A 25799-nucleotide genomic window follows, 5' to 3' on the forward strand; every position below is an offset into this window, starting at 1 on the left:
CGGCAGAAGGTTTGAACTAGAACGTGGGCGCTGGAAGAGGTGCTCTCTGGGCAGGTCAGGAGTGTAGTAGGTCATGGTTCATGTGACGTTGATGCGAGAATCATTCATTGGGTTCATCATCATCATCATCACTCCCATCGTCCCTGCGTCAGTCCTTTTTTCAACGTGTCTAGCAATCGAGATGGCCGTGGTGAGTGACGGTTCCTCAAAATCGAGCACGTTTCGCGTTAAAGTTGGATAATATGTGCCCCTGGTCGTCGTATATGGTCTAGCATTTCATGTCCTTTGCGCGATGTTCGAGGCAGGCATTGCTGAGCAACGTGATCCGTTGCGGAGTGTTGGCGAAGCAAGACCACGTTGTCTTCGCTAGTCCTAATGCGTTCCCGGTCTGTCTTCCTCGCAGACACAGCCAGCAAAAAACGTCAAGCGGCCCACGAAGGCAAAGTCCAAAGGCAAGAAGAAAAAGGTGCAGACCAAGTTCGTCATCGACTGCACGCATCCAGTCGAAGATGGCATCATGAAAGTGGCGGAATTCGTAAGTCTAGATTGATTTCGCCCGTGCTGCAATATGGTGAGCACGGCAAGCGAGTCGCCGCCGCACTTGTGAGAAGCGCGTACAGGAGCCGCCCGGAACGCGTTCTGCCAGCTGGTAAGGGACTTGTTTCAGAGGCGCTAACATTCGGATTGCCGGACACGTGGTCGCTCGCTGTAGCGACTGTTGCTGCTAAACGGTATCCCGAGGTACCTGTAGAAGAAAGGTGTCTTCGCCGGTAGAGTGAAGCAAAACAAAGGCTTAATGACTACGAGAGAAAAAAAAAAACGTGTCCATGACCGGCAAAACATTCGGCACACACCAGGCACGGCTCTCCCCTCCTGCCCACACTTCTTTCTCTTCTGTGTTAAATATTTAACACCCGCCGCGGAACAGTGCACCCGTTAAAAGTGCACTGTTCATAACGATTTTTCACAACCACCCCCCGGAAGCTCTTCGGCTGTGCATTTGTTATCCTAATCATCATGCTATCGTTGATGGCCTCGTTGTTTCTAGTGCTTAGTGCATGTATTATAATCCTTTTTAAACCTTTTTTATAAGCTATGGCGTTATTTGCACAAATAAAAATTAAATCACTACGTATGATCTCTGAGCCCCACAACAGCCTTGTACAACCCTACAAAATCCACATCTGTCATTGCCAAAAGCCAATAGTTGCGACACGATCATCTGGACACGACTGGCGCACTTGTCACCTTTGTTCGAAACTGAGCACACGCCAGGTAGTTTTTTACTTGCACATCTCACAGCTTGACTGGCTCTCAGCGCACACAACCTAGCATGAATTTTGGCTAACGTTACACCGACACCATCAAGCACTGCCGTATATACTCGCATTATTTGCACTCTTTTTTCGTGATTTTGCGGCTCCAAGAAGGGGGTGCGCAAATTACGCGGAGATCTGGCAAATGCATACAAAATAATGTGCAATAGTCCTAATGTGCGCCATCTATAATTTAAAAAAAGTTAATGATTTGGAGCACTAACAAAGTGCAATTGTTTATTTAAAAGAATTATCACGTACCAGTGATGGAACTGCTGTTTCTAAATGGTGTTGGCAAACTAAAAAGCATTAAGTTAAACCATGAGACCATCCCGTGAGCCTAAGCGAAACCAAAACAAGCTGTATACACACTGTCGTCCTAGTATGCAACTCAGTGGCATAAATCCTGAAAAATCCCAAGGGGTGACACAACAGGTCATGTTGGCCAATTCGTATTTCTGTTATGGGCTGTATTCATATATATATATAAGAATTAAAAATTGCTTTCAAATGGGACATTAAAAAAACAAGCACGGTATCTGAGCTATAGTGGTTGCACTTTTCTGTTCAGTCTTTTTTTTTTTTTTTCACCTTTTCGTAATTTCCATAGTTCACACAGCTGAGGGAGTTTAACACAGGTACGCAATAACAGACAAAGAGTCTTTTAAAATGTTAATTGCTCTATACTTAACTATAAGCTCAATTATATCAGATGCTCAAGCTAAGTTTCAAAGGGGACACTTCCAAAGGCTGATTGATATATGGGGTTTAACGTCCCAAAACCACCATATGATTATGAGAGATGCCGTAGTGGAGGGCTCCAGAAATTTCGGCTACCTGGTGTTCTTTAACGTGCACCCAAATCTGAGCACACGAGCCTACAACATTTCCGCCTCCATCGGAGATGCAGCCGCCGCAGCTGGGATTCGAACCCGTGACCTGCGGGTCAGGAGCCGAGGGCCTTAGCCACAAGACCACCGCGGCGGGGCCTCTTGCAAAGGCTGTCTTCCCCAGCCTGAACACAGAAACTTCCGGACTCCTTTTGACCCTGCCCCGCCCTCATGATTTACACCAATGATGCTACTATATGGCATGTATACTAGCATATGGCATGTTTAATAATAATTATAAATATTAGATACTTTAGTGATATCCCTTTCCTGCCCGACAAAAATATAAAAGACTAATTGGTAACTTTATCGAATAATATTACTTATTGCTGTATACTAATAGCGTTTTGAAAAGTAAGAACACAAAAATCGGCACATTTGACATAGAACACATACCCGCACATATGTGTGGGCTGGGCTTTTATTCATGTGAACCGCGCAGTTAAGAATGCATCTAAATTTGCTGGACTTAGAGCAGAAAGTACGTTGTTAGTGCCGTGTGTGGAACACTTTAAAACAGTTTTTGTCACTTGAAAGGCACAAGTAGACGTTGCATTCTCACAACGCGTCCGAGTGCGAGAAGTGCACCCTGCAAGCCTGCAGCAACGTGCAGACAAGCTGTCCACTGATGGCCAGTGGTCATACGAGTCCAAACGTTTGTCCACGCCGGGAATCTTCGCAGCTCCAGGGGATCTCTCGGTAGAATGATTTGGCTGCACATTTTCGTTGTTGCTTTCGAGTCTCTTGCGTTTGGGCGACGCGCAAAGTGCCTCAGCGACAGCAAGACGAAAGTCCAAGAGGCTCATTGTGTTGCGTCTGAGCACCGCATCTTTTCGACAGGCGTCCCTGTATTCTAGCCAGCAGTTGGCAATTGCAAGATCCACCATGTGCAAACTGACCTTCAAGGTCCACTTTTTAGTTTTCACTGCCACTCTGTAATATTCAATTAGTTGATCACAGGTATCAACACCTCCCATGCTCGCATTGTAGCGCCTGACAACTTCCGGTGCGGGCACATCGATGTACTTCTTCTCCTTTTTGGACCACCGCTTCACAGGTTCGACATTTGTGGCCCCGGCACAAGTAGAAGCCAGTAGCACCGTCTTGCTGTCGTTCCACTTCACAATAGCTACTTTCTCATCGTTTCGAGTGAGTTCGTCAAGGTCACCTTGCTTCATTTCTGAGTCGCTTCTGAAGCGGACACTACGGATTCGGTTCGCCATGATAGTACCCGTACCATCAATGCCTTTCTTCAGCAGTTCGTCCAGAAGAGGAATGGTGGTAAAGTACCTGTCAAAAAATATCGAGGATTTCTCTGGCAATGTGCGCACTAGTCTCAGCACAGCGTTTGGACCCAAGCCAAGTGACGTTTCAGCAAGGGGAGTGGACTTTTCTTGATAGATCTCGAAGTCCATTACTAAACCCTCAGATGTGGTTACAACAAAATTTTTGAGCCCGAGTGGTCTGGGCTTTCCTTTCACGTATTGGCGGAGAGGACACCTACCAGTAAATGGTATCATTTGCTCATCAACTGAGTAGCAACGGGGAGCTCTCTCCAGTTGCGTGCATCGGGTCCTAACCGCATCAATTATTGGCTGAACTTTCCAAAGCCTGTTCACATCGTCTGCTTCTCGCGGTTTTTCCGTGTCAACAAAGTGCAGACTTGACCGTAACCTCTTGAATTCTTCACGTGTCATTACGCTGCTGATGAGATCAAAATGGTACCCTCTTTTCCAATACATGTGTAACTGCCGAAATCGAATGCAGCCCATGACTAAATGCATACCGAACAGCTGCTTTACCTTTTGCGCGGTCGCTTGCAGAGCTTTTCCATGCTTTGACATGTGGTACATATTGGTCTTTTCAGCGGCATTTTCAAAAAACTGCTCGCTAAAATACTCTGAAAAGTAGCTCAATGGACTTTTGACATCTACCAAAACATCGGCCCTTTCGATGGCTCCAGGCGGGTCAGGCTTTTTGGGGAAGGGCTTCTTCATCCAAAAGGTGCGACCTCTATTGTTGCTGGCAGGGGTTGTTGACTGGTCACCTGAGGCAGAAGGTGCGGGAACAGAGTGATCAATATCTTCATCATTGTCACTGTTGCTATCACCGCCGGGTTGATTTGGTTCACGATTTTGAATTTCTGCTAGCTCGTCGTCGTCGTCGTCACTGAATTCGATGTCAGAGGAATCCAGGAGCTTCAAAATTTCTTCCATATCATTTTCATCCTCGGGATTGAAAATTCCTGCAGGTGAAAACAGTGCAAAATTTATGCATCACAACAACACAAAGTTCGTTGCCGAGGTTAAATGACAGCTATGGCGTTGAAATATTGCACCAGAAACCTGACCAAAACAATTCTGATCCTCACTGTGATTCATGAAAGGTAATAAACAAATAACATGTGACAACTGTACAGCTATGCGACGCTAAATGTAGTTCCTCACTGTTTCAGATACAGCTGTACAGCTGTTGTTTCATGCAATCACGGAATCCATAATTTGTCCACTAATTGTACTCATAATTCACGCAAAGTCACATTGTGTCGCTAACTTGACGCATGAGTAAACTCTAAAACACGAATAGGGGACCCGCCAATACGATTGGCAAAAATTTTGCGGAATGAAAAGATATACCGCGCTGTCACAACAGCGCACGAGGGCGCCAACTAGCACTGTGCCGCGACGCATTTCACGACAACAAACGCCCAGCCCGCACAAACGTGCGTGTGGGTTTTTCGCGCGTGACCACAAAACGCCCGCAATCAGAACGAGTAAATTTTTTAGTGCTACGTGTTTCCCGACGTCTTAAAATTGCTATGCTATAGAAGATTTTCGGAAAAAAATACGAATATCAAGAAAAAATGCTGACTCACGTTTTGGAGGGAGCCGGCGTGGACGCACATGTTGAGACGCCATGCTTCTTTGAGAAATTCCTCGCCCTCTGGTGGTCAAATTGATGAACTACTGAAAATGAGATATTCTCCGGGACATTGACATTGCTGACAGAGGTCTCTGAAACCGAAACTGAAATAGGTACCGTTCAGTGACTGTTTTCGCTTACCCACACGTTTGTGCGGGCTGGGCCGTAATGGGATATTTTAGACTGCAGGAGTCGTTAGGAACATGCATCTGCTCTGAAAAGACCGAAAGCAGCCCTAAGCTATAGCATTTACCTTCTCCAAAGCACCATTTTTCCTGCTCCAGAATCTACACCAAAAAACAAAATGTCGCTTCCATCAGTGACGTACTCAAACCAGTCAGATCCAATCAAGCGCAATCTTGTCGGAATCGCTGATCGAGAGGCCCCATTGAGAAGCATGGTCGCCGCCGCTGTCATCGCCCTTGGTTGTGTTCAACTCGTTTGATAGTCCCATTTTCTTGAAGCCCTTCTTGACAATACTGACACGATACCAGAGGACCTATGCGATCGCACATAATTGAAAAGGCCTTCAATAGGCAGGAAATTCGTATTAGCAAGCGTGGGTTCTCCTTTCTCTAGTACCGATCGCGCCAGTCACGCGTTGAAGCACTTCACACTGAAGTGCTTGGCAATGGCAAGATTTCCATTTTCTTCGACAAAGTTTATAACAGCGAGCTTGGTTTTTGTTGTATGTATAATTACTGTAGCCTGTCACAAGAGAACAGTAAATACGCAGTGGACAGATGACAAAACCTAAACTTTCGAAACCAAGCATGCATTGCAGTGCGGACACAGAGAACGAGAGGAACAGTTGGCGCGGCAGTCCCTCACAAGCCTCCAAAACTGAAAGTTATCTGTGCCGTGATGTGAGCGGGTATGCCCACGGTGGTAGAGATGTAAAGATAGAAGGAGGAAACCGTGGAAAAAAGAACAGGAAAAATGCTCGAGGGGCTCTGGCGACCCGTCAGCGTAGACCCGTCAATAGGTTTGGGTACAGCATTCTAGTAACCGTAGCCCAGGGGAAGTCCTCGGAAGAAGGGAATTCGCACTTGCAACCAATTTGACTGCGCTCGCCTGATTGGTGGGGTGCGCGTGTGCCCGTAAAGAACCCGAAGGTCAAAAGTTTTCGTCCGTGCGCCAGTAGGGGAGGGCTAAATATGTGAGTAAATATTTTTTTTCCGTAAAGCTGACAATACATTAGGGGTATGCAAATTATGCGAATAAATACAGTATTTCGTGAGCTCGCATAACTGTGAGGTTAATGACCTGATGATGGTTTGGAAGTAGCACCAAGGCTTTTTCACAGCACATCGAATTGGCGTTTTCAGTACGCGTTCGTATCGTTGGCTTGCGCTTGTCGTCGATGAATGAGTGTTCGTCTTCTAAAAGAAATTGACCAACACCTATGCCAGATTGTTAAGGTATTATCACCTTGTCGTGTCGTTTTAGGTCGTGCTTGAATCTTAAGTAGTGGAACACCAACTGCTCAGTCACTTGTGAAATTCTAGTTCATATTCGCCGAAGGAAGTACGACTTCAAATCGCTAATCTTTGTGCGGTACTTCCTCGTTGAATGGTCCGGGTGTGTCCTTCTTGTTGTCATTTGTAACTTTCGTAGCTATTCGACCTCTGGTTGTGAGAATAGTCGCAATCAGTGAGGCTTGACCGAGTCATCAAAGCTCGTACAATGAACGCAGGTGTGCATAACAGCCCCAGTATAATTCTGTTCTTCGCAGTGTATTGGGCCTTACGACGTTCATTCCAGTTTCGTGCTGATGGAAATTAGGCCTTGCTGGTGCTCGTGAGGGAAAACATTGTCCAAAAATTTTCACATTTGGTCTGCTCTTAGGAGCATGCATATGCCGTCTTCACTATTTAGTCCGGGAATGTGCACTGTATCAGCAATGAACTTCTTTTCTGCTAAGAAACATACTCATATTTATAAGGGTATAGCTCACCACGTCGAGTACACGAAAAAAGAGACGCACACTGCACTGTGTGTGTCTCTTTTTGTGTCTTGTCGAGGTGCGTCATACCCTTATAAATGATGAATACCAACTAACTCGCCTGGCGACGTGCCTTAGCGAAGAAAAATACGTTTGTTGCTGGCATTTAAATTAGGTGCTCACAAATAAACGGTATTTCTATGGCTTCTATTTCATGTTTTCAATGATCTGATTGACTCATTAGCATCGCTTTGACAATGTTCAGTCATTGTCTTGGTGCTCGGCTCACTCCTCCAAATGTCGTTACATAGATTTCGATAGTGCACAATATGGAAAAATCCTAGCTTCTTAGAGATATCTTGCCTGATGAATGTCTGTCTGTTGGTTTCCATTCTCAAATACAGCTCTGATAAAACGAGACACTTTCGGTTATCAACCATGCCCGAAACGTCTTTAGTAGTGCCGCAATTTCTTAACATTGCGATGATGATTAATTTGTTTTCACATTCGAAATGGGGGCCCTTGCTTCGTTTGAGTGGTTCCTTTGAGCGTATTCAGGTTTGCAAACAACTGCTGCGTGCCTTCCATTGCAGTTATAACAAGTTACACATCGTGGCAATCTTTAAACGGATGTCCTTTATGGTGCACGACCGGCCTTTGCTAAGCGGTTCTTTTCATGCAAGCTGATATCGGTTGTGCGTGACTCTGTAGTGTGTGCTGCAAAAAATGAAAAAGAAGCAGGTACCTTTTGCAATTCTTGCGTGGCTAATGAAAGCAGGCGCCGTAGGTTGAGCCTCATAAGGCGGGCCTTGTTGGTGATCTCGTGCAACACGACCACTAGCGTCCACAAAGGCAATTCTCTCGCAAGCCTTCACCTCCATGCGCACGAATAGAGTAGCTCCCAAATTTCCCTCTCCAACGTTGCAAAAAAAAATTATGTGGAGAAAATGACATACCTGCTAAGTCTCCTGGAAATCGAAATTTCTGTGTGTGGTCTATTTGCATTGACAAAAAAGCAGCTCGATCAACTCCAGGCTTTTCCAACCTATCCCATTTTATATAAATGAGTTTGATAGGCGTTTCTTTAAACGTACAGTGGAATCTCAGTGATGCGAAAACACGGCAGATAATCATTCTTGCAATTCCCCAGCCAAATTCTACTGTTCCCATTGGGCCTAAATTCGAATGTTTTTAACACATTTCGTAATTGTGGCGGGTGATAACGAACTTTAGTACGGAAGCCGCCGAACGAAGGCCAAGAGCAGCGTACTCGGTTTCTGAAGTACGCGTGCGACGGGTGCGCACTGTCTTCTACAGTAGGGTGATTGTCGTTGCCACAACCGCCGTGGGCGAAACCTCTGTTGCCCTTGACGTGATCATGTATGGTGACGATATAACTGACAGAACCCGGAAAGCATGCACTCAACCAGTCAAAGCAACGCTGCTTTCTACAAACTCTGCAAATAAAACTGTGGCAGATGCAATTGTAGATAGTATACGACCTCGTTTTGAAGCCGCGTGCGCAGCCAAGAGCACGGGGGTTGTTCAAGGAACTACCGTTTGCCGCAAAAGCCACGGTATTGTGCGCGAACCAAGGCTAGCAATTTTAGAAGCAATATAATTGTAGTGAACATGCACTTGCTAAGTCACCAAGTTTTCTGCAGGGCGGCCACGGTAGATTACCACAACAGGGCTCGTGGGTAGTGACGGCGTTGATATATGAATTGAGGCTGGCAGTCAACTCATTTAGGTCCCATCTCGCGTACCGTGTTTACTCGATTCTACCGCGCCCTCGATTGTAAGGCACACCCGGTTTCCATGACGGAAAAAAAAAAAAGGTAAGACATCGATTGCAACGCGCACTCATTTTTCTCGTTGGCACGCACGATCACACCACTCGGGAAAACGACTCCTTTCGGGAGCGTCTTCCGTTTAAATTTGTGGTACGGGGGAAGCTTGTGCCTATCTGACGTGCAACGAAGCATTGCCGTCACTCTAATTTTACCGTGGCCCGATGTCGGCATGCGAACTTGCTTCTTCCCCTTCTTCTGACGGTTGTGGTGCCAGGCATGTCGAAGTAAAGAGGCATCTGGTGGACATTCCTGATTTGCCCAAGCAGGTAGCCGTTGTTGTGCCGCAAGTTTAGGACGAACCTCTGAAAAACTGTGAAGCTTTTCGTCGTACTCCTCCGGAAACTTTTCGCATATGCCTGTTCGCCTTCGGAGGGAAATCCTTTCCTCTTCATAATGTTAGTTATCCAGCACCTGCTCGTTTTAAACTGGCTCCGCATTAGCCCTTTTTCTAAGGCTAACCGCATAGCCTGCACATGGAGCAGTTCTGTCGTCGCAGGCCGCTGTGCCGCTCACTGCTCAATCACATACTCGCCAAGCAGCTCTTCAATTTGCGGAAACCGATCCTGCTGTGGTCCACTGAAGCCGTTATCTTTGCTGTCGACAATCTTGTGCTTTTTATTTCTGCCAGTCCCGCATGCACATTTCGGGAACTCCAAATGACCACGATGCGGCCCGATTTGTTTGTTTTGGCACACGCGATGACATTTCTTTTAAAAGCGGCATCGTGGTGCACTCGTCGAGTTTTTGGAGTCGGTCCTTCCATGCTGTCGATGCTAATGCACTACAAGATGATCAACACCTCAGAACACGTACGAAGTGCTGCACATGGGAAACACGTAGGCAGAAATGGCTGACGCGCCATGTCGACGCATGTAAGGGACGACCATTTTGGAAATGCCGATGGCAATAGAATGACCGTATTCTTTTCTTTTTTCGTACTATATTCTAATGCGCATGCGATTTATGAACTCGCTTAACCAGAAAAATGGTGCGCGTTAGATTAGTAATTGCAGTATACTGTTACTTAACAAGAGACGTGTTTGTTTACGGGTTATGTAACTGATATGCACAGCATCAACCAAGATGGAAAACAGCCGGCATACCGAGCAGGCCACCTCTCTCAGTCCTCTTCTGTAGGCAGAATATCTGACATGACCCCTGGCGGTAAAAGCACAGTCTCACTGCACTTGGTATTTAGCAGGAGGGGGTGCAGTTTTAGCCTTCTGATGTGCACATCTCTGGATTTGATTTTCGGTGGGGTGGTCGCAGGAAATAGAACGATTTCGTAGGTGATGTCCTTTCCCTGGCAAACAATACTGTAGAGACCCACGTACTGAGACAACTTCTCTGTCAAGCCAACACGACCAAGTGGGCACCACAGAACTAGAGAGCGGGTGCGGAATGAATGATGTGAACATGCCGACACCCTAGGGCCGACGATCTGGTGCGCGTGCAGTCGGCATGAGCGATGACATCACGTGCATATTTGCTAGGTGGAGGAGTAACTGTTTTTGGTTCGATTACGGCCATAAGAGCATGTGAGTAGTCAGTAGTGGCATTGCGCAAGGAATTGTAAGCAAAGATCATTTGAGGTGATGCCAAGTCCCAGTCACGGTGATTAGGTGAGACTTGCATTGAGAGGATGCCCGCGAGGGTGTGATTCAGGCGCTCCGTGGCACCATTTATCTGGGTATGGAAGGAAGTGGTCAGCTTGTGCTGCGTTTATGGAGAGCGCAGAAATTTGTCGAATACTCAGGTCGAAAATGCATGGCCACGATCCGTGAGCAGTTGGCTGGGAGACCCATGATGTTATGACATTGGGGGGCGAGACAGTCTGCAACGTCACTAGCAGTGCTGGTAGAGAGCGCTCGAGTGTTGGCATACCTGCTTGCACAATCTATAGCAATGACGATCCTCTAGTGGTCAGAGTTGGACTCTGGGTCCAGAATTGACACCAACACGGAAGAAATAATGCTAGGTAGCTGTAAGTTTAATGAAGTGTTTTTGTGCTGCAGGAAAATGGGCAAGTGCTTTGTGCCCTTTTGCAACAGTAGGTATAAATTTTGCGCCCCGCCGCGGTGGTCTAGTGGCTAAGGCACTCGGCTGCTGACCCGCAGGGTGTGGTTTCGAATCCCGGCTGCGGCGGCTGCATTTCCGATGGAGGCGGAAATGTTGTAGGCCCGTGTGCTCAGATTTGGGTGCACGTTAAAGAACCCCAGGTGGTCTAAATTTCCGGAGCCCTCCACTACGGCGTCTCTCATAATCATATAGTGGTTTCGGGACGTTAAACCCCACATATCCATCATTAGGTATAAATTTTGCATAGAGAAGTACGTAGAAATGAAGTCTTCTGACAGAAACGTCCTTTTCATCCAATACTGCGAAAAAACCACGCACTGCAAAGGAGATACAGTTTGTGCAAAGGGCACTTTCTTGCCCATTTTATCCTCGATACACAATCAGAGACAGGCAGTTACGTTTTAATGTTGGGAAAGAAGAGAGCTGGGCTCCCCAGGGACTGTGCTGTCCATTTTTGAAGGTGCTTCGGGTTAAATGTCGAGCATGATAGGCAGCCTTCGAAAGAACATAGCACGGCAGACATGTTGTTAGCTATGCTGTGAATAAACCCAGCCTCGTTCAGACTCTGGAAGAATAATGTCCGCGTCAGCCAGCATTGATGTCAACTAAAGAATGAGCTAGTGAAGGAAAAGCTACTGTGAGAATATTTTTGTTTCATTTACCTTGTAATATTTAATGCATAGCAATTTGTGTTGGAAATGTTTACATGCCATTTTGAATCTCAGAAGTTTATTTCATTGGGCTAGTCGGTATATTGTAAAAAAGTAAAAGTATACATATTGTAAAAAAGTAAAAAACAGCACAGAGAAGATGAGAGAACCGAAAAAACCCACACTGGGTGCTAGCCCTGTGTTTCTTCAATTGTCTTGTCTCTTTTGGACTTTTTTACCATTTATCACGTTCTTAATATTTCTGCACTTCATGAATTGTCCTAAGTCATGCAGTAGCAACACCTACTTATTTATTAGTCTAGAACGAGTGGAGTTACAAAGAGTAGTTGCATGCTGCAATTGCATTCTTCTATCCTGACAAAGGTGTTGGAAGCTAAGCCGGGAGGGATAGCAAGTACTAAAATACCTCATGTGCATCAGGACTTTGGGCACTCAGTTTTTCAGTGCGTGCGTCAACAAGTCCCGTGGGGGCCCCTGTAACGACCGAGCGCACCATGCTCAAAACATCCAAAGACGATACATTGGCTGCGACGAGCAATGCATTGTAATGTAGACTTCGAAAATGAAGCCCAAGTAGTCAATTGGCGATCGTAAACGGCTGGTTAGTTAGTCATTTTGTGTGCACCACTGTTTTAGGTTATTTACGAAATTCACTTGTACAGAAGATGCTTTGATGGCTAGCAGGTGACATCGGGAGCAGTGCACTCTAAACGTGTTCCTAGGGGTAACTGCACAATTTCGCTCAGCTTCTCGATTAAATGTTGATGCAGATTTTTTTATCATTTTGACCACTAATGTTTCAATAACTGGCATAGTCGAGCATCCTGCCATAGTCAAGCATCCAAAGGGGCAAATATTATTGGCCACGCTTTACTTCTAAGTGCATGTCCAGGAGATGGTGCGCAGTTTCCAGACAAGCTTTTGAATGGCAGTTCTGTGTAGCTAGTATACTTTTCAAAAAGTACTGTGCTCCATCATTGACTTTTTTAGGGCGCACAGTTTTGCCTGAGCCGTGGCATGATCATTTGTGCAGGACAGCTACTTGCGTGAACGCATCAAGTACAATGGGAAGACTAACAATCTGTCTGGGGTGATCACAGTGGACAAGGACAAGAACAAGGTCACTGTCACCGCCGAGGTTCCCTTCTCAAAGAGGTGAGTGAGCACAGCTCTATACCAAATTCGACATAGCATAGCATGACTGCATGTCGAACTAAATAAGGGTAGGAAACCTAAGTCAACTAAAAATTACTGCTCCAAAAGTATCTCTTTTTAAATTTGCACCACATTGTGGTTTTGTAACCCAAAATACTGTTGACAGCACGCATAGTGAGCAGGCATTACATGATAGTTGCCATCTTGTACACGTGTGCTGCTTCATTTTGATACAGCGACGCTACTGCAAAATCACGGAAACAGCTGATCAGTTATTTAGACTTGCGCGTGATTGTAGTGGTCCTTCTGATAACCATCACCAAAGAACAAAGGTGATGCGGCAACTACCGAAAGGCCTGCCAGTCGGACTTATAGTCAATCGCTAGCCTACGTGCATGGCGTAGCGCCACATGAGCCTACTGTGCACTTCTAAAGAGCCACTCGCCAGGTTTGAGAATTTTGAGCTGACAAGTGCAATGCGTAGATGAGGCGTTTATGATCACGTCTACCAAAATTTGCAATGCCACGCGCCGCGAAATTAGGTCAAATTTCAAGATCGCTGCTCCTCCTTGCTTTCGCGAGCGCGCCCAGAGGATGAGGGCATGACGTGCGCGTATGAATGGCCCTACGTACACGGCAATGCAGTGACGTTGGTCCTCTATGTAGACGACTATGCTCTGACGTTATTTATTATTATTTACATTCATAGTATAATTATTTACATGCATAGTATATCTATTTGTTGCTTGAAGGGATTAATAAATTTCTAAATAAGTAATGAGACGCAATATGAGAATATGAGCGCTCTTTTTTTTTTTTTTTTTTTCTTCGTTTTTTCCCGTGAATCGCAACAAGATGTGGGGCTCATGTGCCGGTGTTTCGCATGCGTTCGTGTCGCCGCGGTCAGCGCAACGAGCTGACAACAGCCGTGAAATGCCCCTATGCGTTTGCGCACTCATTGTGCTCATCTATTCTACCGCGTATAAGCCAGCGTTTCCAAACCATCTCGCAAAAACAGGCAGTAGACTTTAAAACAATGCTGGCCAACAACAAAAAAATGCCGCTTGCGTGTACAGGGGTTGCGCTTGTTCGGGCACGTCAGGCGTACTTGGTCAGATGCTGGAGAGGGCAAGGAAGGGATTTGGCTTTCGAATGCTACGTGGAGGAGCGGCAAGGGTTCCGAGCTGACCTCCTCTTTCTCCTTTGCGTAGCTTCTTAAAAAAAAGTTTTCTCGGCTCGTAATCAACCGATTAAAAAAATTTTGTGGCAAAATGACCCTCATCGGACATCCAACAATTTCCACGGTCTAATTAAAATTTGTTATGGGGCCTGGTGAGTGACCCTTGAAGGGGGAGGATGCTCCTCAGGAAAAAAAATTTTTTTCCTGATATTTGTGACAGTTCAATGAAAGTTTCACCAGTTGTAGAGTTTGAGCTCTTCTATTTAAATCTGCTTTTATTTCTTTCAATATCTCATTCAGTTCATTCTTTGCAGACTAAGCATTTATAAACAATGAATTTTCTTGCAAGCTAAGGCAATCATAATAAGCACAAGGACGCTCTATAAAATAAACATTGTGTAACATATGTATGCTGGCCTAGAAAAAAATTCTAATGCTGAGTTTGTTTTACCGTACTCAAGGAACAAGCTTTTGAGGTTATCTAGCTAGATATGCTTTGGAGACCCCTGAAAGTTGATTTTTTAAATTCAGGACATGTTAGCATGCTAAGTTTTATTAGAATCCGACTACATATAAAGCATACAAATTTTAGTGCACAAGCTCTAAAATGCTGAAAAATAAGACTCTGAGAAAAGCAGGTCTAAAAGTTCAACAACATGTTTAATGCTACACTTGTGAACTTATCTGCATGAAATTCACAGAGAATGTCAGCAAGGCTATCAGAAAAAGTTCACAGTTTTAGAATGACCCAGCACCATATGTTTCACCCTGACAGTCTCTGCGAGCTGCCTCCTCCCGGCAGGCTTTTTTTTTTTTTTTTTTTTGCGGCATTGCGCTATGGCTCGTGCAAGGTTTTTGGCGGCGGCATGCACTTTTTTTTTTTTTTCAATGGAAGTGGAAGTTTTGTGGTGTGCTGGGTTTTGAACAGCAAGGATTGCACAAAACCGCGCAAGCTGCTCGTGTCAGACACCGATTGCACTCGATGCGACCACCGACTTCACGTTCATGGAGAAGCTGTCCCGTGCACTACCGCTGTTGGACGTCTCCTCGCTTCCAATGCATGACGGATACTCGCGGCTTTACGTGTACATGGACGAAAGAACAGTTGCAGGGCATGCGTCATTTCGGCAACAAAGTTTCGAAAACAATGCCAGTCCTTATTGTCTACTTGCCGATACTACTACTCAAATGTAACAGCTGACCCGGCCCTCAGCTGAGGCATACTGTGTGACTGACGGGGTTCTGCATCGCATCGGCCTCACAAATAAATGTGCATCTACGTTTGTCCTGACACTTGCTTTGGTCGTCGAATATCTTTATCTTTCGCTCTGAAGCACTGACGAAGTCATGAACGCTAGGAATGCAGCTCAAACAATCCAAATCAGGTGTGCTGCCACTGTCCCGGCTAGGCCTAGCAGCAGACGAACCTCCCACCGCCAGCACTCACCGCTAGCATTTGGGGCACCTTCCATTTTACTGGCAGCACGTAAGGAACTTCAGTGTACGACAGAGTTTCTCGCCGGCATCCATAGTGCAGAAAAAGTAACTCGGGCTATTCTGTTCGTCTGTCTTGGCAAAAGCAAGAGAACGAAGAAAGCGCTCGCGTCCGACTGCACGTCGGAATGCTCTCAACCAATGCTCCGGTCATACCACGTGACTTCAAAAAGGCCCATTCGCCACGCATTTGCAAAAATGCAGTTAAGAAATTTTATTTATTTTTGTATTTTCAGCGCGAATGCCGCGCTGTTGAAGTGGGCTCTGGGAGAAGAGGGTTAGGCCTACATGCCCGCGAAATTTTAAGAGCCGGCGATGCCGCAGAGCGAAGTGCCGTGTACGCGAAAATCAGGTGATTTAGCACTTTTGTGAGACACTACAAGTACATTAGGCGGGCAGACTAGTCTTAGACATTTTTTTTTATTTCTTCAGTGATCTTCATCAAACGGCACAAGCTTATGCAGTTTTTCCCTGCTTATTTCCAATATTCATCCTGTAATGCATCTTGTTCCTGAGATAACTCAAGTTCACCCTCTATTGTTTAAGGTGGTAGGCCACCTTCAAAAGTCTTTTTTTTTTTTTTCGCGAAATTAATTTCGGGGTTTTGTTTTTCTTGCACGCCCAAACATTCACATATATGTTGCAACAAAAATTATCCTCCTAGCGACATTAATTTTACACGTTACAGCAAGTTTTCTATACCCTATGCTCCGATAGCAAAACCGAAACCACATTTTCAACTGTGGTTTCGGTTTAGAAAAATCGCTTTCAATATCAAGTGTTGTTTCGTATGTATTAATGCTATTCAAAATAGTTTATGCATTTTATTGTGACTGTTATATAAGATGCTGTCATTAAATATAACTTTGTGTTTAAAAGTCTTCGTTAATCTCTACCAACAGCCACAAGGGGGACGCACGATGATCGTCGGAATTTTTGTTGTTTGACTTGGTCAGGCTTTGTTCTGCATTTCTTCCACGTGTCAACGCTACTAGGCCTGTATCCTTAGGCCACCTGGACCATATTACGACCAGCATGGGAAAGTGCAGAACACAGAAGACGAGGAAGCGCGAGTTTGCTGGGAATCGCTACATGACGACGAGGCTGCCTACTGACACAGACGCCGGCATTTCGGCGACCGCGAAAAAGCTTGGGGACATAAACAAAGCGTACCAGGCTCCACTAGAGAATTCTGCGCTCCAAGGGAACAGGATAATGGACATTGGTATTCTTCCTTCAGTGTTTTCATCGCTGGCATGTTCCAAATGCGTGAACAGAACACTGAAGCTCGAGGAATGCTCTCACGAAGGGATGTGCTCGGCTTGTGCGGTCAAGTGTACCGACTGTGGGTTCAGGCGTCCATTTCATACGTCGAGAAAGGTGGGTGGTGCCAATGAGAACAATTTCCGTCTGGTTTACGCGATGCGTCAGTTAGGAAATGGGCATGCTGGTGCGAAAACTTTTTCGAAAGTGATGAGCATGCCTGCTCTTCCACGTCACTCCGCCTAGGACAAATTGTCATCTCGGCTTTCTGCAGCGGTAGGAGAAGTGGCGTCGAAGTCGGTGACTGATGCTTGCCGTGGGAGTTCGTCGTGTTGTGGGGAGTGCTGAGTGTGGTGTTTAAGGTGATGGCACGTGGCAGAAGCGTGGCCATTCATCTTTGAATGGTTGTGTGTCTGATTTCTGTTGACACGGGAAAGGATATTGTTGTTGAGGCCCTTTCTAGTTCGTGTAAGTCTTCTAAAACGAAAAGCAAGTTGAGACAAGATAGTGCTTCGTACCAGGAATGGAAGGCAAACCACACTTCCTGTCAAGCAAAACATGAAGTGCTGGCAGCATGGAGACAGTTGGTCTATACCGAATATTTGAAAGGTCGAAAGGCAGAAGAGATGTGAAGTACCTGCAGTACTACGGCGATGGTGATTCTAAGAGCTATGCTGCTGTTAAAGACTTGTATGGAAAGAACAGTGTGCAGAAACTAGAATGTATTGGGCATGTCCAGAAGCGTGTTGGCTGCCGCCTCAGAAAACTGAAGACAGTGCGTGGACTCGGTGGTTAGGAAAAGCTCACTGATGCCCTCATTGACTGCCTGCAAAACTACTATGGCATCGCCATAAGGGATAATGTGGGGAACCTTTCTACAAAGAAAAAAGCTATCCTTGCCAGTCTTTTTCATTGTAGCTCTACCGACAAGCAGCAGAGACATGGCCTGTGTCCACTTGGACCGAAAAGCTGGTGCGGATACCAAAGGGTCGAAGCACTCGGCCAAGGGAAATATGTACACAAAGGAGGACTTCCAAATGATGTGCTCAACAAAGTTGAAACTATCTACAGTGACCTGTGCTCTGAAGAACTTCTAATGAAGTGCCTTCATGGAAAGACTCAAAATGCTAATGAGTGTTTCAATGGTCGAATATGGCAGCGGGCACCCAAAGAGGTCTACGTAAGCTTGCCTACAGTAATGTTTGCCTTGCGTGATGCTGTGGCACACTTTATTAATGGCAGTGTAAGCACCCTACCCTAGATATGCTGAGGCAAGCTGGGATAGAACCAGGGTACCACACGACGAAAGCTTGCATCGCCAGGGATCATCTGCGCATGCCCAATGCTAAACACAAGTCAGCGGATGGGACAAAACAGGCCAGGAAGAAAAGACGAGCAGCCACCCGAACAAAAGGAGACGATAATGCTTCCGCAGAAGGGTCCAGCTATGAATCTGGTGCATTTTAGGCCTGCATGCGAAGATTTTGACCATTTTTACAAGCTCAGAAATCTTTATTTACGTTTTTCTGAAGATAATTTGCTCCAAATGTTGCGACGCAAACTTTCATAACGTATTTCTCAGCATATACTTTGAACTGTAATTTTGCACAATTACTTGCAACATATATATCTGTGCAGTGAACTGAAATAAAAGAAATCCATCAAATATTTTGCAGTTCACGGTTGATTTCTCCAACAAGTTCAGTCTAAATTGGCTCTTTTTCCCGTTTTTTTTTAAGCATTACTTCCTTGATATTCACTGTATATTATTTATTTTAGTTCACTGCATAGCTCCAGCAATTAGTTACACAAACGTCAAAGCTTTATTGAATAAAGCCACCCATTAGTCACTTATCACAGCTGGTGTGGCTAGCTTTCTTAATGCAATTTTTGACAAAGGTTACCTCTCTATAAATAAATATTCTATATTTTGCACTGTAAATAGCTGGAGAATTTAAATAAGACATGCTGGTTTTGAGGAAAAAGTTATTTCAATGCTGCCCGCCCTTAAAAAATTTTGTTTTTGAGTGGCCTACCACTCAAAAACAAAATGCCATAGAAAAAAGGGCTTAATTAACTGATATTTAAGATATGACAACATAGACTAATGACTATAGAGTGAAAGTATGCAAAAGTTTTTTTTTTTTCTGGGCCTTGGTTATTTTACAGCAAAATGAACTGTCCATTTGCAAATGCAGTTAAAACTATATTACAATTTTGATGGGTAATTAATTAAAAAGGCTTGTGCTCCAAATTCTGCTCCCATACTTGCGTTCTACACACATACAGGTTTCCATTACAAAAAGAATTATTGTAGTACCCGCCCTAGCTGCAGAGATATTGAGGCCTCAAAATTGAACAGATGTTAATTTACTTTATGAGAAAAAAAAATGGAAAAAAACTGAAATGACACAGCTTCTTCAAAAAGCAACAATTATGGTGCGCATGTTTTGCAATCCTCATAAAGGTGCTCATAAGTTCGTAGCAGAGCTTCTAACACAGGTGCCGGTCATATATAAAGAAGCCTCGAAGTCGGTTCCACTTTTTTTTGCAGGTTCTGCTTGTTAACGGCACCAAGAATCTGGACAATCAGAATGAGATTACAAAAAAATAACCACTTCCTGGTGTGTAAAAATTTGCACAGAGACAGAAAAATACTTGTAGAATCTAAATATGTCAATTTTAAAAAATGAATTTTTTGTCACTTTTTGGTCCCAAAGACCCCTTAATTGTATTTTTCAATAACCTCTAGTTGATTCTCAGCTTTGATTTTTCAATATATTAGAAGGCTTGGAGGTATACAAAACACAAAATCGACTTTTCTGAAAAAAAATCGGACCTGCTTCTCCCGTTAAAGAACTTTAAAACGAAAATTGAAGGGACACTAAAGTCAAATAACAATTTACATCACAGTGAAAGCTCAATGTATGACAACATACTAAACGACAATATTTTCAACAGCAGTGCACTATTTGCTGAGAAATTAAGGCAAGTGCACAAGAGTACATGCGCCACAGTAGGACATCCTCAAAATGATATTGTAGCGTACTCGCCCCACGGTGGTGCAAAAAGAAGACACCTACACTCCTTGAAGTTTGGGACAAGACCAGTTTATTTTCCCAGAAAAACAGGCTTCGAAAGCGACAACCTAAAGGGGCGTGGCTGCGTATCTTCTGCGGCCATCCGGAGATAACGTGAGGCATGTTGGCCGCGTTTGCGCCGTGCGCCTCGGCATACGAATTGGTATGCGCACACAAATAAAATTATCGCGATCACCGGCGTCATCGCCCGCTACAAGGGGTCCCCCCTAGACCGCGGAGCCTGGGGAAAAAACGAGCAAATGTGCGAGTTAGTCCATGAGGTGAGCCGGTTTCACGCGATCGAAACGACGTCCTCTCTGTCGCAAACACGAATGGTCACAGTTTTGTGCGACCGCGAAAGCACACGGAAGGGGCCGGAGTCAACTGCGCTTTCACTGTGTCACGTCGCACGAACACATGGGTTGCCTCATTCATGTCTGGGAAAGAAAACACTCTTTGGGGGTTTGGGGGTTGCGGCTTGCGGCTGACGCATAGCGCGCTGAGTTGCAGGTGCTCCAACCAGGAATGCAGCCTTTCCGTATGTTCTGAAGAGGTCGGCGTAGCGCTTGGGTTCTCACCGAAGAATTCTCCCGATAGTCGGATTGTAGAGCCGTACAGCATTTCTGCTGCACAGAATCCGAGGTCTTCTTTTATCGCCGTACGCAGGCCCACAGGCCCAGAAGAACGAGAGGGAGCTTCTCCACCCAGTGTTCTCTATCAAATTTGGCCGTTAAAGATGCCTTCAGTTGACAGTGTAGCCGCTTCACCATTCCATTGCTCGCTGGATGATAAGCCGTGGTGTACTGGAGCCATGTTCCCAGAAGCCTTGCCAGCGCAGAGAATAGGTTGCTCTGGACTTGTCCACGATCGGTTGTTATGCGCAGTGGGCAGCCATAGCGTGAAACCCATATGACCACAAACGCCTGTGCGACGGTCCCGGCTGCGATGTCCAGAATCGGCACCGCCTCGGGCCACCGTGAATATCGATCGACACAAGTGAGCAGGTATCTGTAACCCTGAGAAGGAGGAAGAGGTCCCACCAAGTCCAAGTGCACGTGGTCGAAACGACTCTCTGGTGGCCAAAATTCTTGGAGAGTGCTGTGTGCGTGTGAAGAGTTACCTTGACTGCGTGACATGTTCGGCACGTCTTCGCCCAATGCGAACGTCGTCGTTAATTCCGAGCCACACAAAGCGGTCAGTTACGAGCCTCTGCGTCGCACTGATTCCTGGGTGGCTGAGGTCGTGAAGCCTGTCAAACACTGCACGCCGAAACTGGACGGCGACGAAGGGTCTTGGAGATTTCTGCGATGTGTCGCATGTGACCATAGTCGTTGTGTATGGTAGCGGGATCTCTTCGAGCACTAGTGACAGTGAATTTTGCCTCATCTCGGTTACCTCTGGGTCTTCCCGCTAGGCGGCGGCTAATGTCTCAAAGTCGACGGACGCTGAAACGGTGTCGGTACGGGAGAGTGCGTCGGCTGCTTGTTTTTCGCTCCCCGCTATGTGGCGGATGTCCGTGAAAAATTCGGAAATGAAAGAAAGTTGGCGCAGTTCTCTTTCCAAATATGAGGAACTGTTGTTCTTGAACGCATACGTCAGCGGCTTGTGGTCCGTTAAAATGGGGAAAATGCGGCCTTCTAGGAAGAGACGGAAATGCTGTACAGAAGAATAAATGGCCAGCATCCCTCTTCCAAAGGTGCTGTAGCGCACTTCTGCCTGTTTCAGGCGTTTTTTAGAAGAGAAACCTATCGGTTTCCAGTCCTTGCCGTCGTATTGTTGCAACACTGCTCCCACTGCCGTCGTTGAAGCGTCAACCATGAGCCGCGTTGGCGCGTCGGAAAGCGGGTGCATCAGAAGTGTTGTGGAGGCAAGTTGAGTTTTCGCATCCTGGAAGGCTTTTTTGTGCTCCGCTGACCAGTGAAACTCGGGCGTTTTCTTGCCGTCCTGGCGCAGCAAGTCAGTTAGTGGCTGTAGAATGTGTGCACAGGATGAGATGAAGCGCCTACGGAAGTTGATTAGCCCGAGAAACTCGCGCAACTTGCGGAAAGAGGTAGGCGAGGGGAATTCCCTGACTGCTTGCACCCGTGATTCGAGCGGCAAGATGCCTTGCGGGAGTGATTCGATGATATAGGAAATCTAGTGCTTTAACACCAAAGATGCACTTTTGGGGCTTCAAAACCAGACCGTGCTTGTCAAGACGCTTGAAGAGGAGGCGCAGGTGATTTTCATGCTCCTCCGGCGTTTTGCTGGCGACCAAAATGTCGTCTAAGTAGACAAAAACAAAGAGCAGTCCGCGAGTGAACTCATTCATGAAACGCTGAAAAGTTCGTACCGTGTTCTTCAGTCCGTACGGCATACGAACAAATTCAGAGGCGGAAAGGTGTTGTCAAGGCCGTCTTTGGGATGTCGCTTGGTTCTCCTGGAATCTGGTGATAAGCGGCCGTCAGATCCAGCTTAGTGAAGATCGTCGTTCCCGCGAGGCGAGCGGTGAAATCATGGATTTGGGGGAGAGGATATTGGTCTGCCGTTGTCACAGCATTGAGTGCCCGATAATCACCACGAGGCCGCCAGTCACCAGACTCTTGTTTTTGCACCATGTGAAGCGCGGAAGAGCTTCAAGGAGTGTAGGTGCCTTCTTTTCGCGCCTCCGTGGGGCAAGTACGCTACAATACCAGTCACATCAGACGAACTATCTACAATAATCACTAGTATTCAATCTAGCAGCACTAAATAAAGAACCTTCCGTGCATCAAAAGACGTAACAAAATGCTGCTTGATCGTTACTGTTTGATTTACGGCAAAAATAACCGCTGCACTATGAAGAATGGCACGAGTGGTTCGAAAATTCGCTTTTCACGTAGTTACACTAGGCAGATTGTGTCATCTAGCAAGGCGCAGTTGAACCAAAAATACCTCTGCCATCTCGGAGCCCATGGCGGGAAATTGATCAATGGCTGTTGTTTCTGCTGTATCGCACTGCTTTCATTCTGTCTACTAGTGTCGGCAACCACGCAGTAAAACCAGGTAATGTTGTGCACGGCAACAGTGACGTGAGCTGGACCACTTCTTGATGCGGGTAACTTGAAGTGCGCTAACCGGTTGCCGGCCACTAAAACGTTATTTTGTTTCAAAATAAACTCTTCCTTGGCACAAAAGTATCACTACCATGTTTCTGGACCGCTATTTCAACAATCAACGTCGACTTTATAGTTGCCTTTAGTGTCCCTTTAAACTTCTTTGTTGCAATTTTCTCTGCTTCAATGAGCATTAGACACTCCAAATATTTCGACACAATGTGGCGCCCGTATGAAATCGCACTTTTAGACTTCCTGGCGACCATGCGACACCATTGGCCGCTATGGCACTAACATGTGGTGTCAGAGTAAGAAAAGTTACAAGCTGAGTGTTAGCTCTGCTAACACTCTGCAAGGCCAAGGTTTTTTGGCCTCGCGTTTTCTGCTGCAATGCGTTGCTGGGCTCCTGTTAGTCGTGACACGACGCGTCGTTTGATGCAGCACACGACAGATAATAATTTACAGGCCCCTTATTATCAATTCGTTTCAGTATGAGAGAACTCCAAAAACTGGGTGCAACTGTCGCCACCTAGCATGTGCAGCTCTTGACCACGTCAGCACACAAAACCGTGACGCACTTCCGCACGATTCGTATGAAGAATTACTTTCGAATAGGAATTGGGACTGGAATGTCCCCAAACACATAACTTTATAAGCGTGTGCCAAGACCACGCACTCGCAACCGGCCGTCGAGAAGTATAGACTGCGAGAACTAACACAGCAAAAGAAAAATGGCGGCTATGACGTAATCATTACTTGTTTTGTTAACCGTAGCGTGGTGACGTAACGGAAGTAGGGGTTACCTCGGGGTCCCCTCCCATGGTGTCTCTAGCGCTATGGAATCGGCCGCTCCCGCAAACTTCAAAATGAATTTCAAATACCTTTCAAGCTATATTCGCTGTTGATATCTCGCAGATGATATACAAATGCTCACGAAAAGCGACCCCGCAGGCTATCTCTGCCCCAAAATTTTATGTCAGTACCCCTTTAAGGGGGGGACATGGGTCTAAAATTTTTTTTGTTTTTGGCTCAATCTTGACCACACCTCACCATCTTGGACAGTTTTTCATGCTGATTTCAAATATGTAATTGTTTCTGATATAGCTTCAGTGGATAAAAAGATATTAACATCTGTAATTTAATTAATTATGCACTTCATTGGGGGCTTTTTGGCAACTTAATCAAGCCAGATCCAAAAAATAAATGCATAGCCCCAATGCTGAGGGCTTTCTGTATGGGGTGGTGCTATATTTATTAATTTTTAGGCATTATATAGATAAGAAAACAGACCAGCACTTACAAGGGATATTCTGTTCAATTTTCGCTCATTACTATCCATAATTGTAATTAACAGTATGCTTCTAGAGTAATCAAAATAGCATCACCCCATAGGTAATGTTATTACAAATAAAATGATACCAAGTTTGCCATTCTCAATCAACAGTAACATATAAGAAAAACCCCTAAGGGTTAGTGTGGTGCACAAAAACATCGAACTGAGAAAAACGCATTTAAAGTTTCTAATAACTGTAACTTTTGCTAAAGTGAAGCTAGAGCAGTAAAAATGGCACCGTTGTATAGCTCTACATTATGTGAGTGTGGCTGTACCAAATGTGTCAATGCACCTTCCCAAAATATTTGCCACAGCTCATTTAAAAACTGTGTACTGGCCGTTGAATCAGTATAAGGAACCCAGTCTACAACTTTGTGGATGTTCTAGTGCACTGAAAACCAAAGGAAAACACATGTTATATATAAAAACATCGCCCTTTTATACATAAAACACTATTTCAAGTAAAACACACATTTTTGTCCCAGACATCCTTCATCAATGCGCTGCCTCGGCCATCTCCGGGGTTCTCGGCGGCGCGCAGGCCGCTCCCTTCTGCCGCGCATTCCACGCTCGCTTTCGTTTCCTGCCGAAAGCTTGACGAGTGTTCTTCTTCAGGCGAGCTTCCCAAGCCATGCCGGCGAAATGCAGAAAGACGTATACGTCGGCGACGTCGGTACACGAGCGGGTAGCAGACGAGACAACACGCACGAGAGCAGGCGCCGATGGAGCAAAACCAAACAAAAAAAAAAGAGCGTGCAACCGTGGCCGCGCCGCCGCGCTCTAGCCAATCAGCGGTCCGGCAGACAGCTTCGCAAAACTTGGGAGGGCAGTCGTTGTGTTGGAGCTACGCCATTTTGAGAGCCCGCAAAACGCGTACAAAGGAACCAGCTTCAAAACAAGCTCAAGATGGCGCCGATCCGCAGGCTGCTTCGCTGGCGGCGCGCACGGGAAGTTCGAACAAATTTTCTGTTTGGCGGGTCGTTTTGTGACTCCCGTGATGGTTTGAAAATAGATTTTAACCTATTTTTTATCGAATTTAGCGTTAAAAATTTGAGGAGAGGTGCTTATAGGTTCAAAGATTCGAAAAATGCGTTTTTCTCAAAATCGATTTTTTGGCCATTTTTTACTTTTCTAAGACCCGCGTCTTCCCTTAAGTCATGCTCTATGCCTCAAACCTGCGACGAAACGGCAAACGTGCTGCTCCTTGGAAGATTCCATAGGTGATCTTCATGGTTGTCTTTTCGAATTTCATCCCTTTATTAAAATGCTTGATTTGTTTTTTGTTTGCAATAGTAAAGGCTAAGCCAAGTGATAATGCAATCTTGTGCAGGTACCTAAAGTATCTGACAAAGAAGTACCTGAAGAAGAACAACCTTCGGGACTGGCTCCGAGTGGTGGCCACCACAAAGGATGCCTTTGAGCTGCGGTACTTCCAGATCAACAATGAGGAAGAGGAAGATGATGAGGACAATGACTGATTCAAGACTAATAAAAACGTGTCATTACCGTCTGGAGCCCACCAGGCAGGCACAGTGTTCTCTTTA

At 45.6% G+C, this 25799-nt stretch overlaps 1 protein-coding gene across 1 annotated transcript; it reads left to right on the top strand.

Moving 5' to 3' along the window:
* The first annotated feature begins 40 nt into the window (after positions 1–40).
* Positions 41–25799, top strand: LOC119168026 (large ribosomal subunit protein eL22). The gene is made up of 4 exons (XM_037419478.2): positions 41–190; positions 404–535; positions 12710–12831; positions 25586–25799. Exons 1-4 carry the CDS (start codon positions 74–76, stop codon positions 25731–25733), a joined length of 519 nt encoding a protein of 172 aa, XP_037275375.2. The 5' UTR covers positions 41–73; the 3' UTR covers positions 25734–25799.

Source organism: Rhipicephalus microplus, chromosome 3, assembly GCF_043290135.1.
Source record: "Rhipicephalus microplus isolate Deutch F79 chromosome 3, USDA_Rmic, whole genome shotgun sequence".
NCBI classification, from domain to species: domain Eukaryota; kingdom Metazoa; phylum Arthropoda; class Arachnida; order Ixodida; family Ixodidae; genus Rhipicephalus; species Rhipicephalus microplus.

What these genes read in the sequence shown, in the direction of transcription:
- LOC119168026 (XM_037419478.2), top strand. Translation starts at nt 74, where the DNA reads ATGGTTCATGTGACGTTGATGCGAGAATCATTCATTGGGTTCATCATC. An exon ending in TAGCAATCGAGATGGCCGTG is followed by an intron (nt 191 to 403) that starts GTGAGTGACGGT and finishes TCTTCCTCGCAG; the next exon opens with ACACAGCCAGCAAAAAACGT. An exon ending in TCATGAAAGTGGCGGAATTC is followed by an intron (nt 536 to 12,709) that starts GTAAGTCTAGAT and finishes TCATTTGTGCAG; the next exon opens with GACAGCTACTTGCGTGAACG.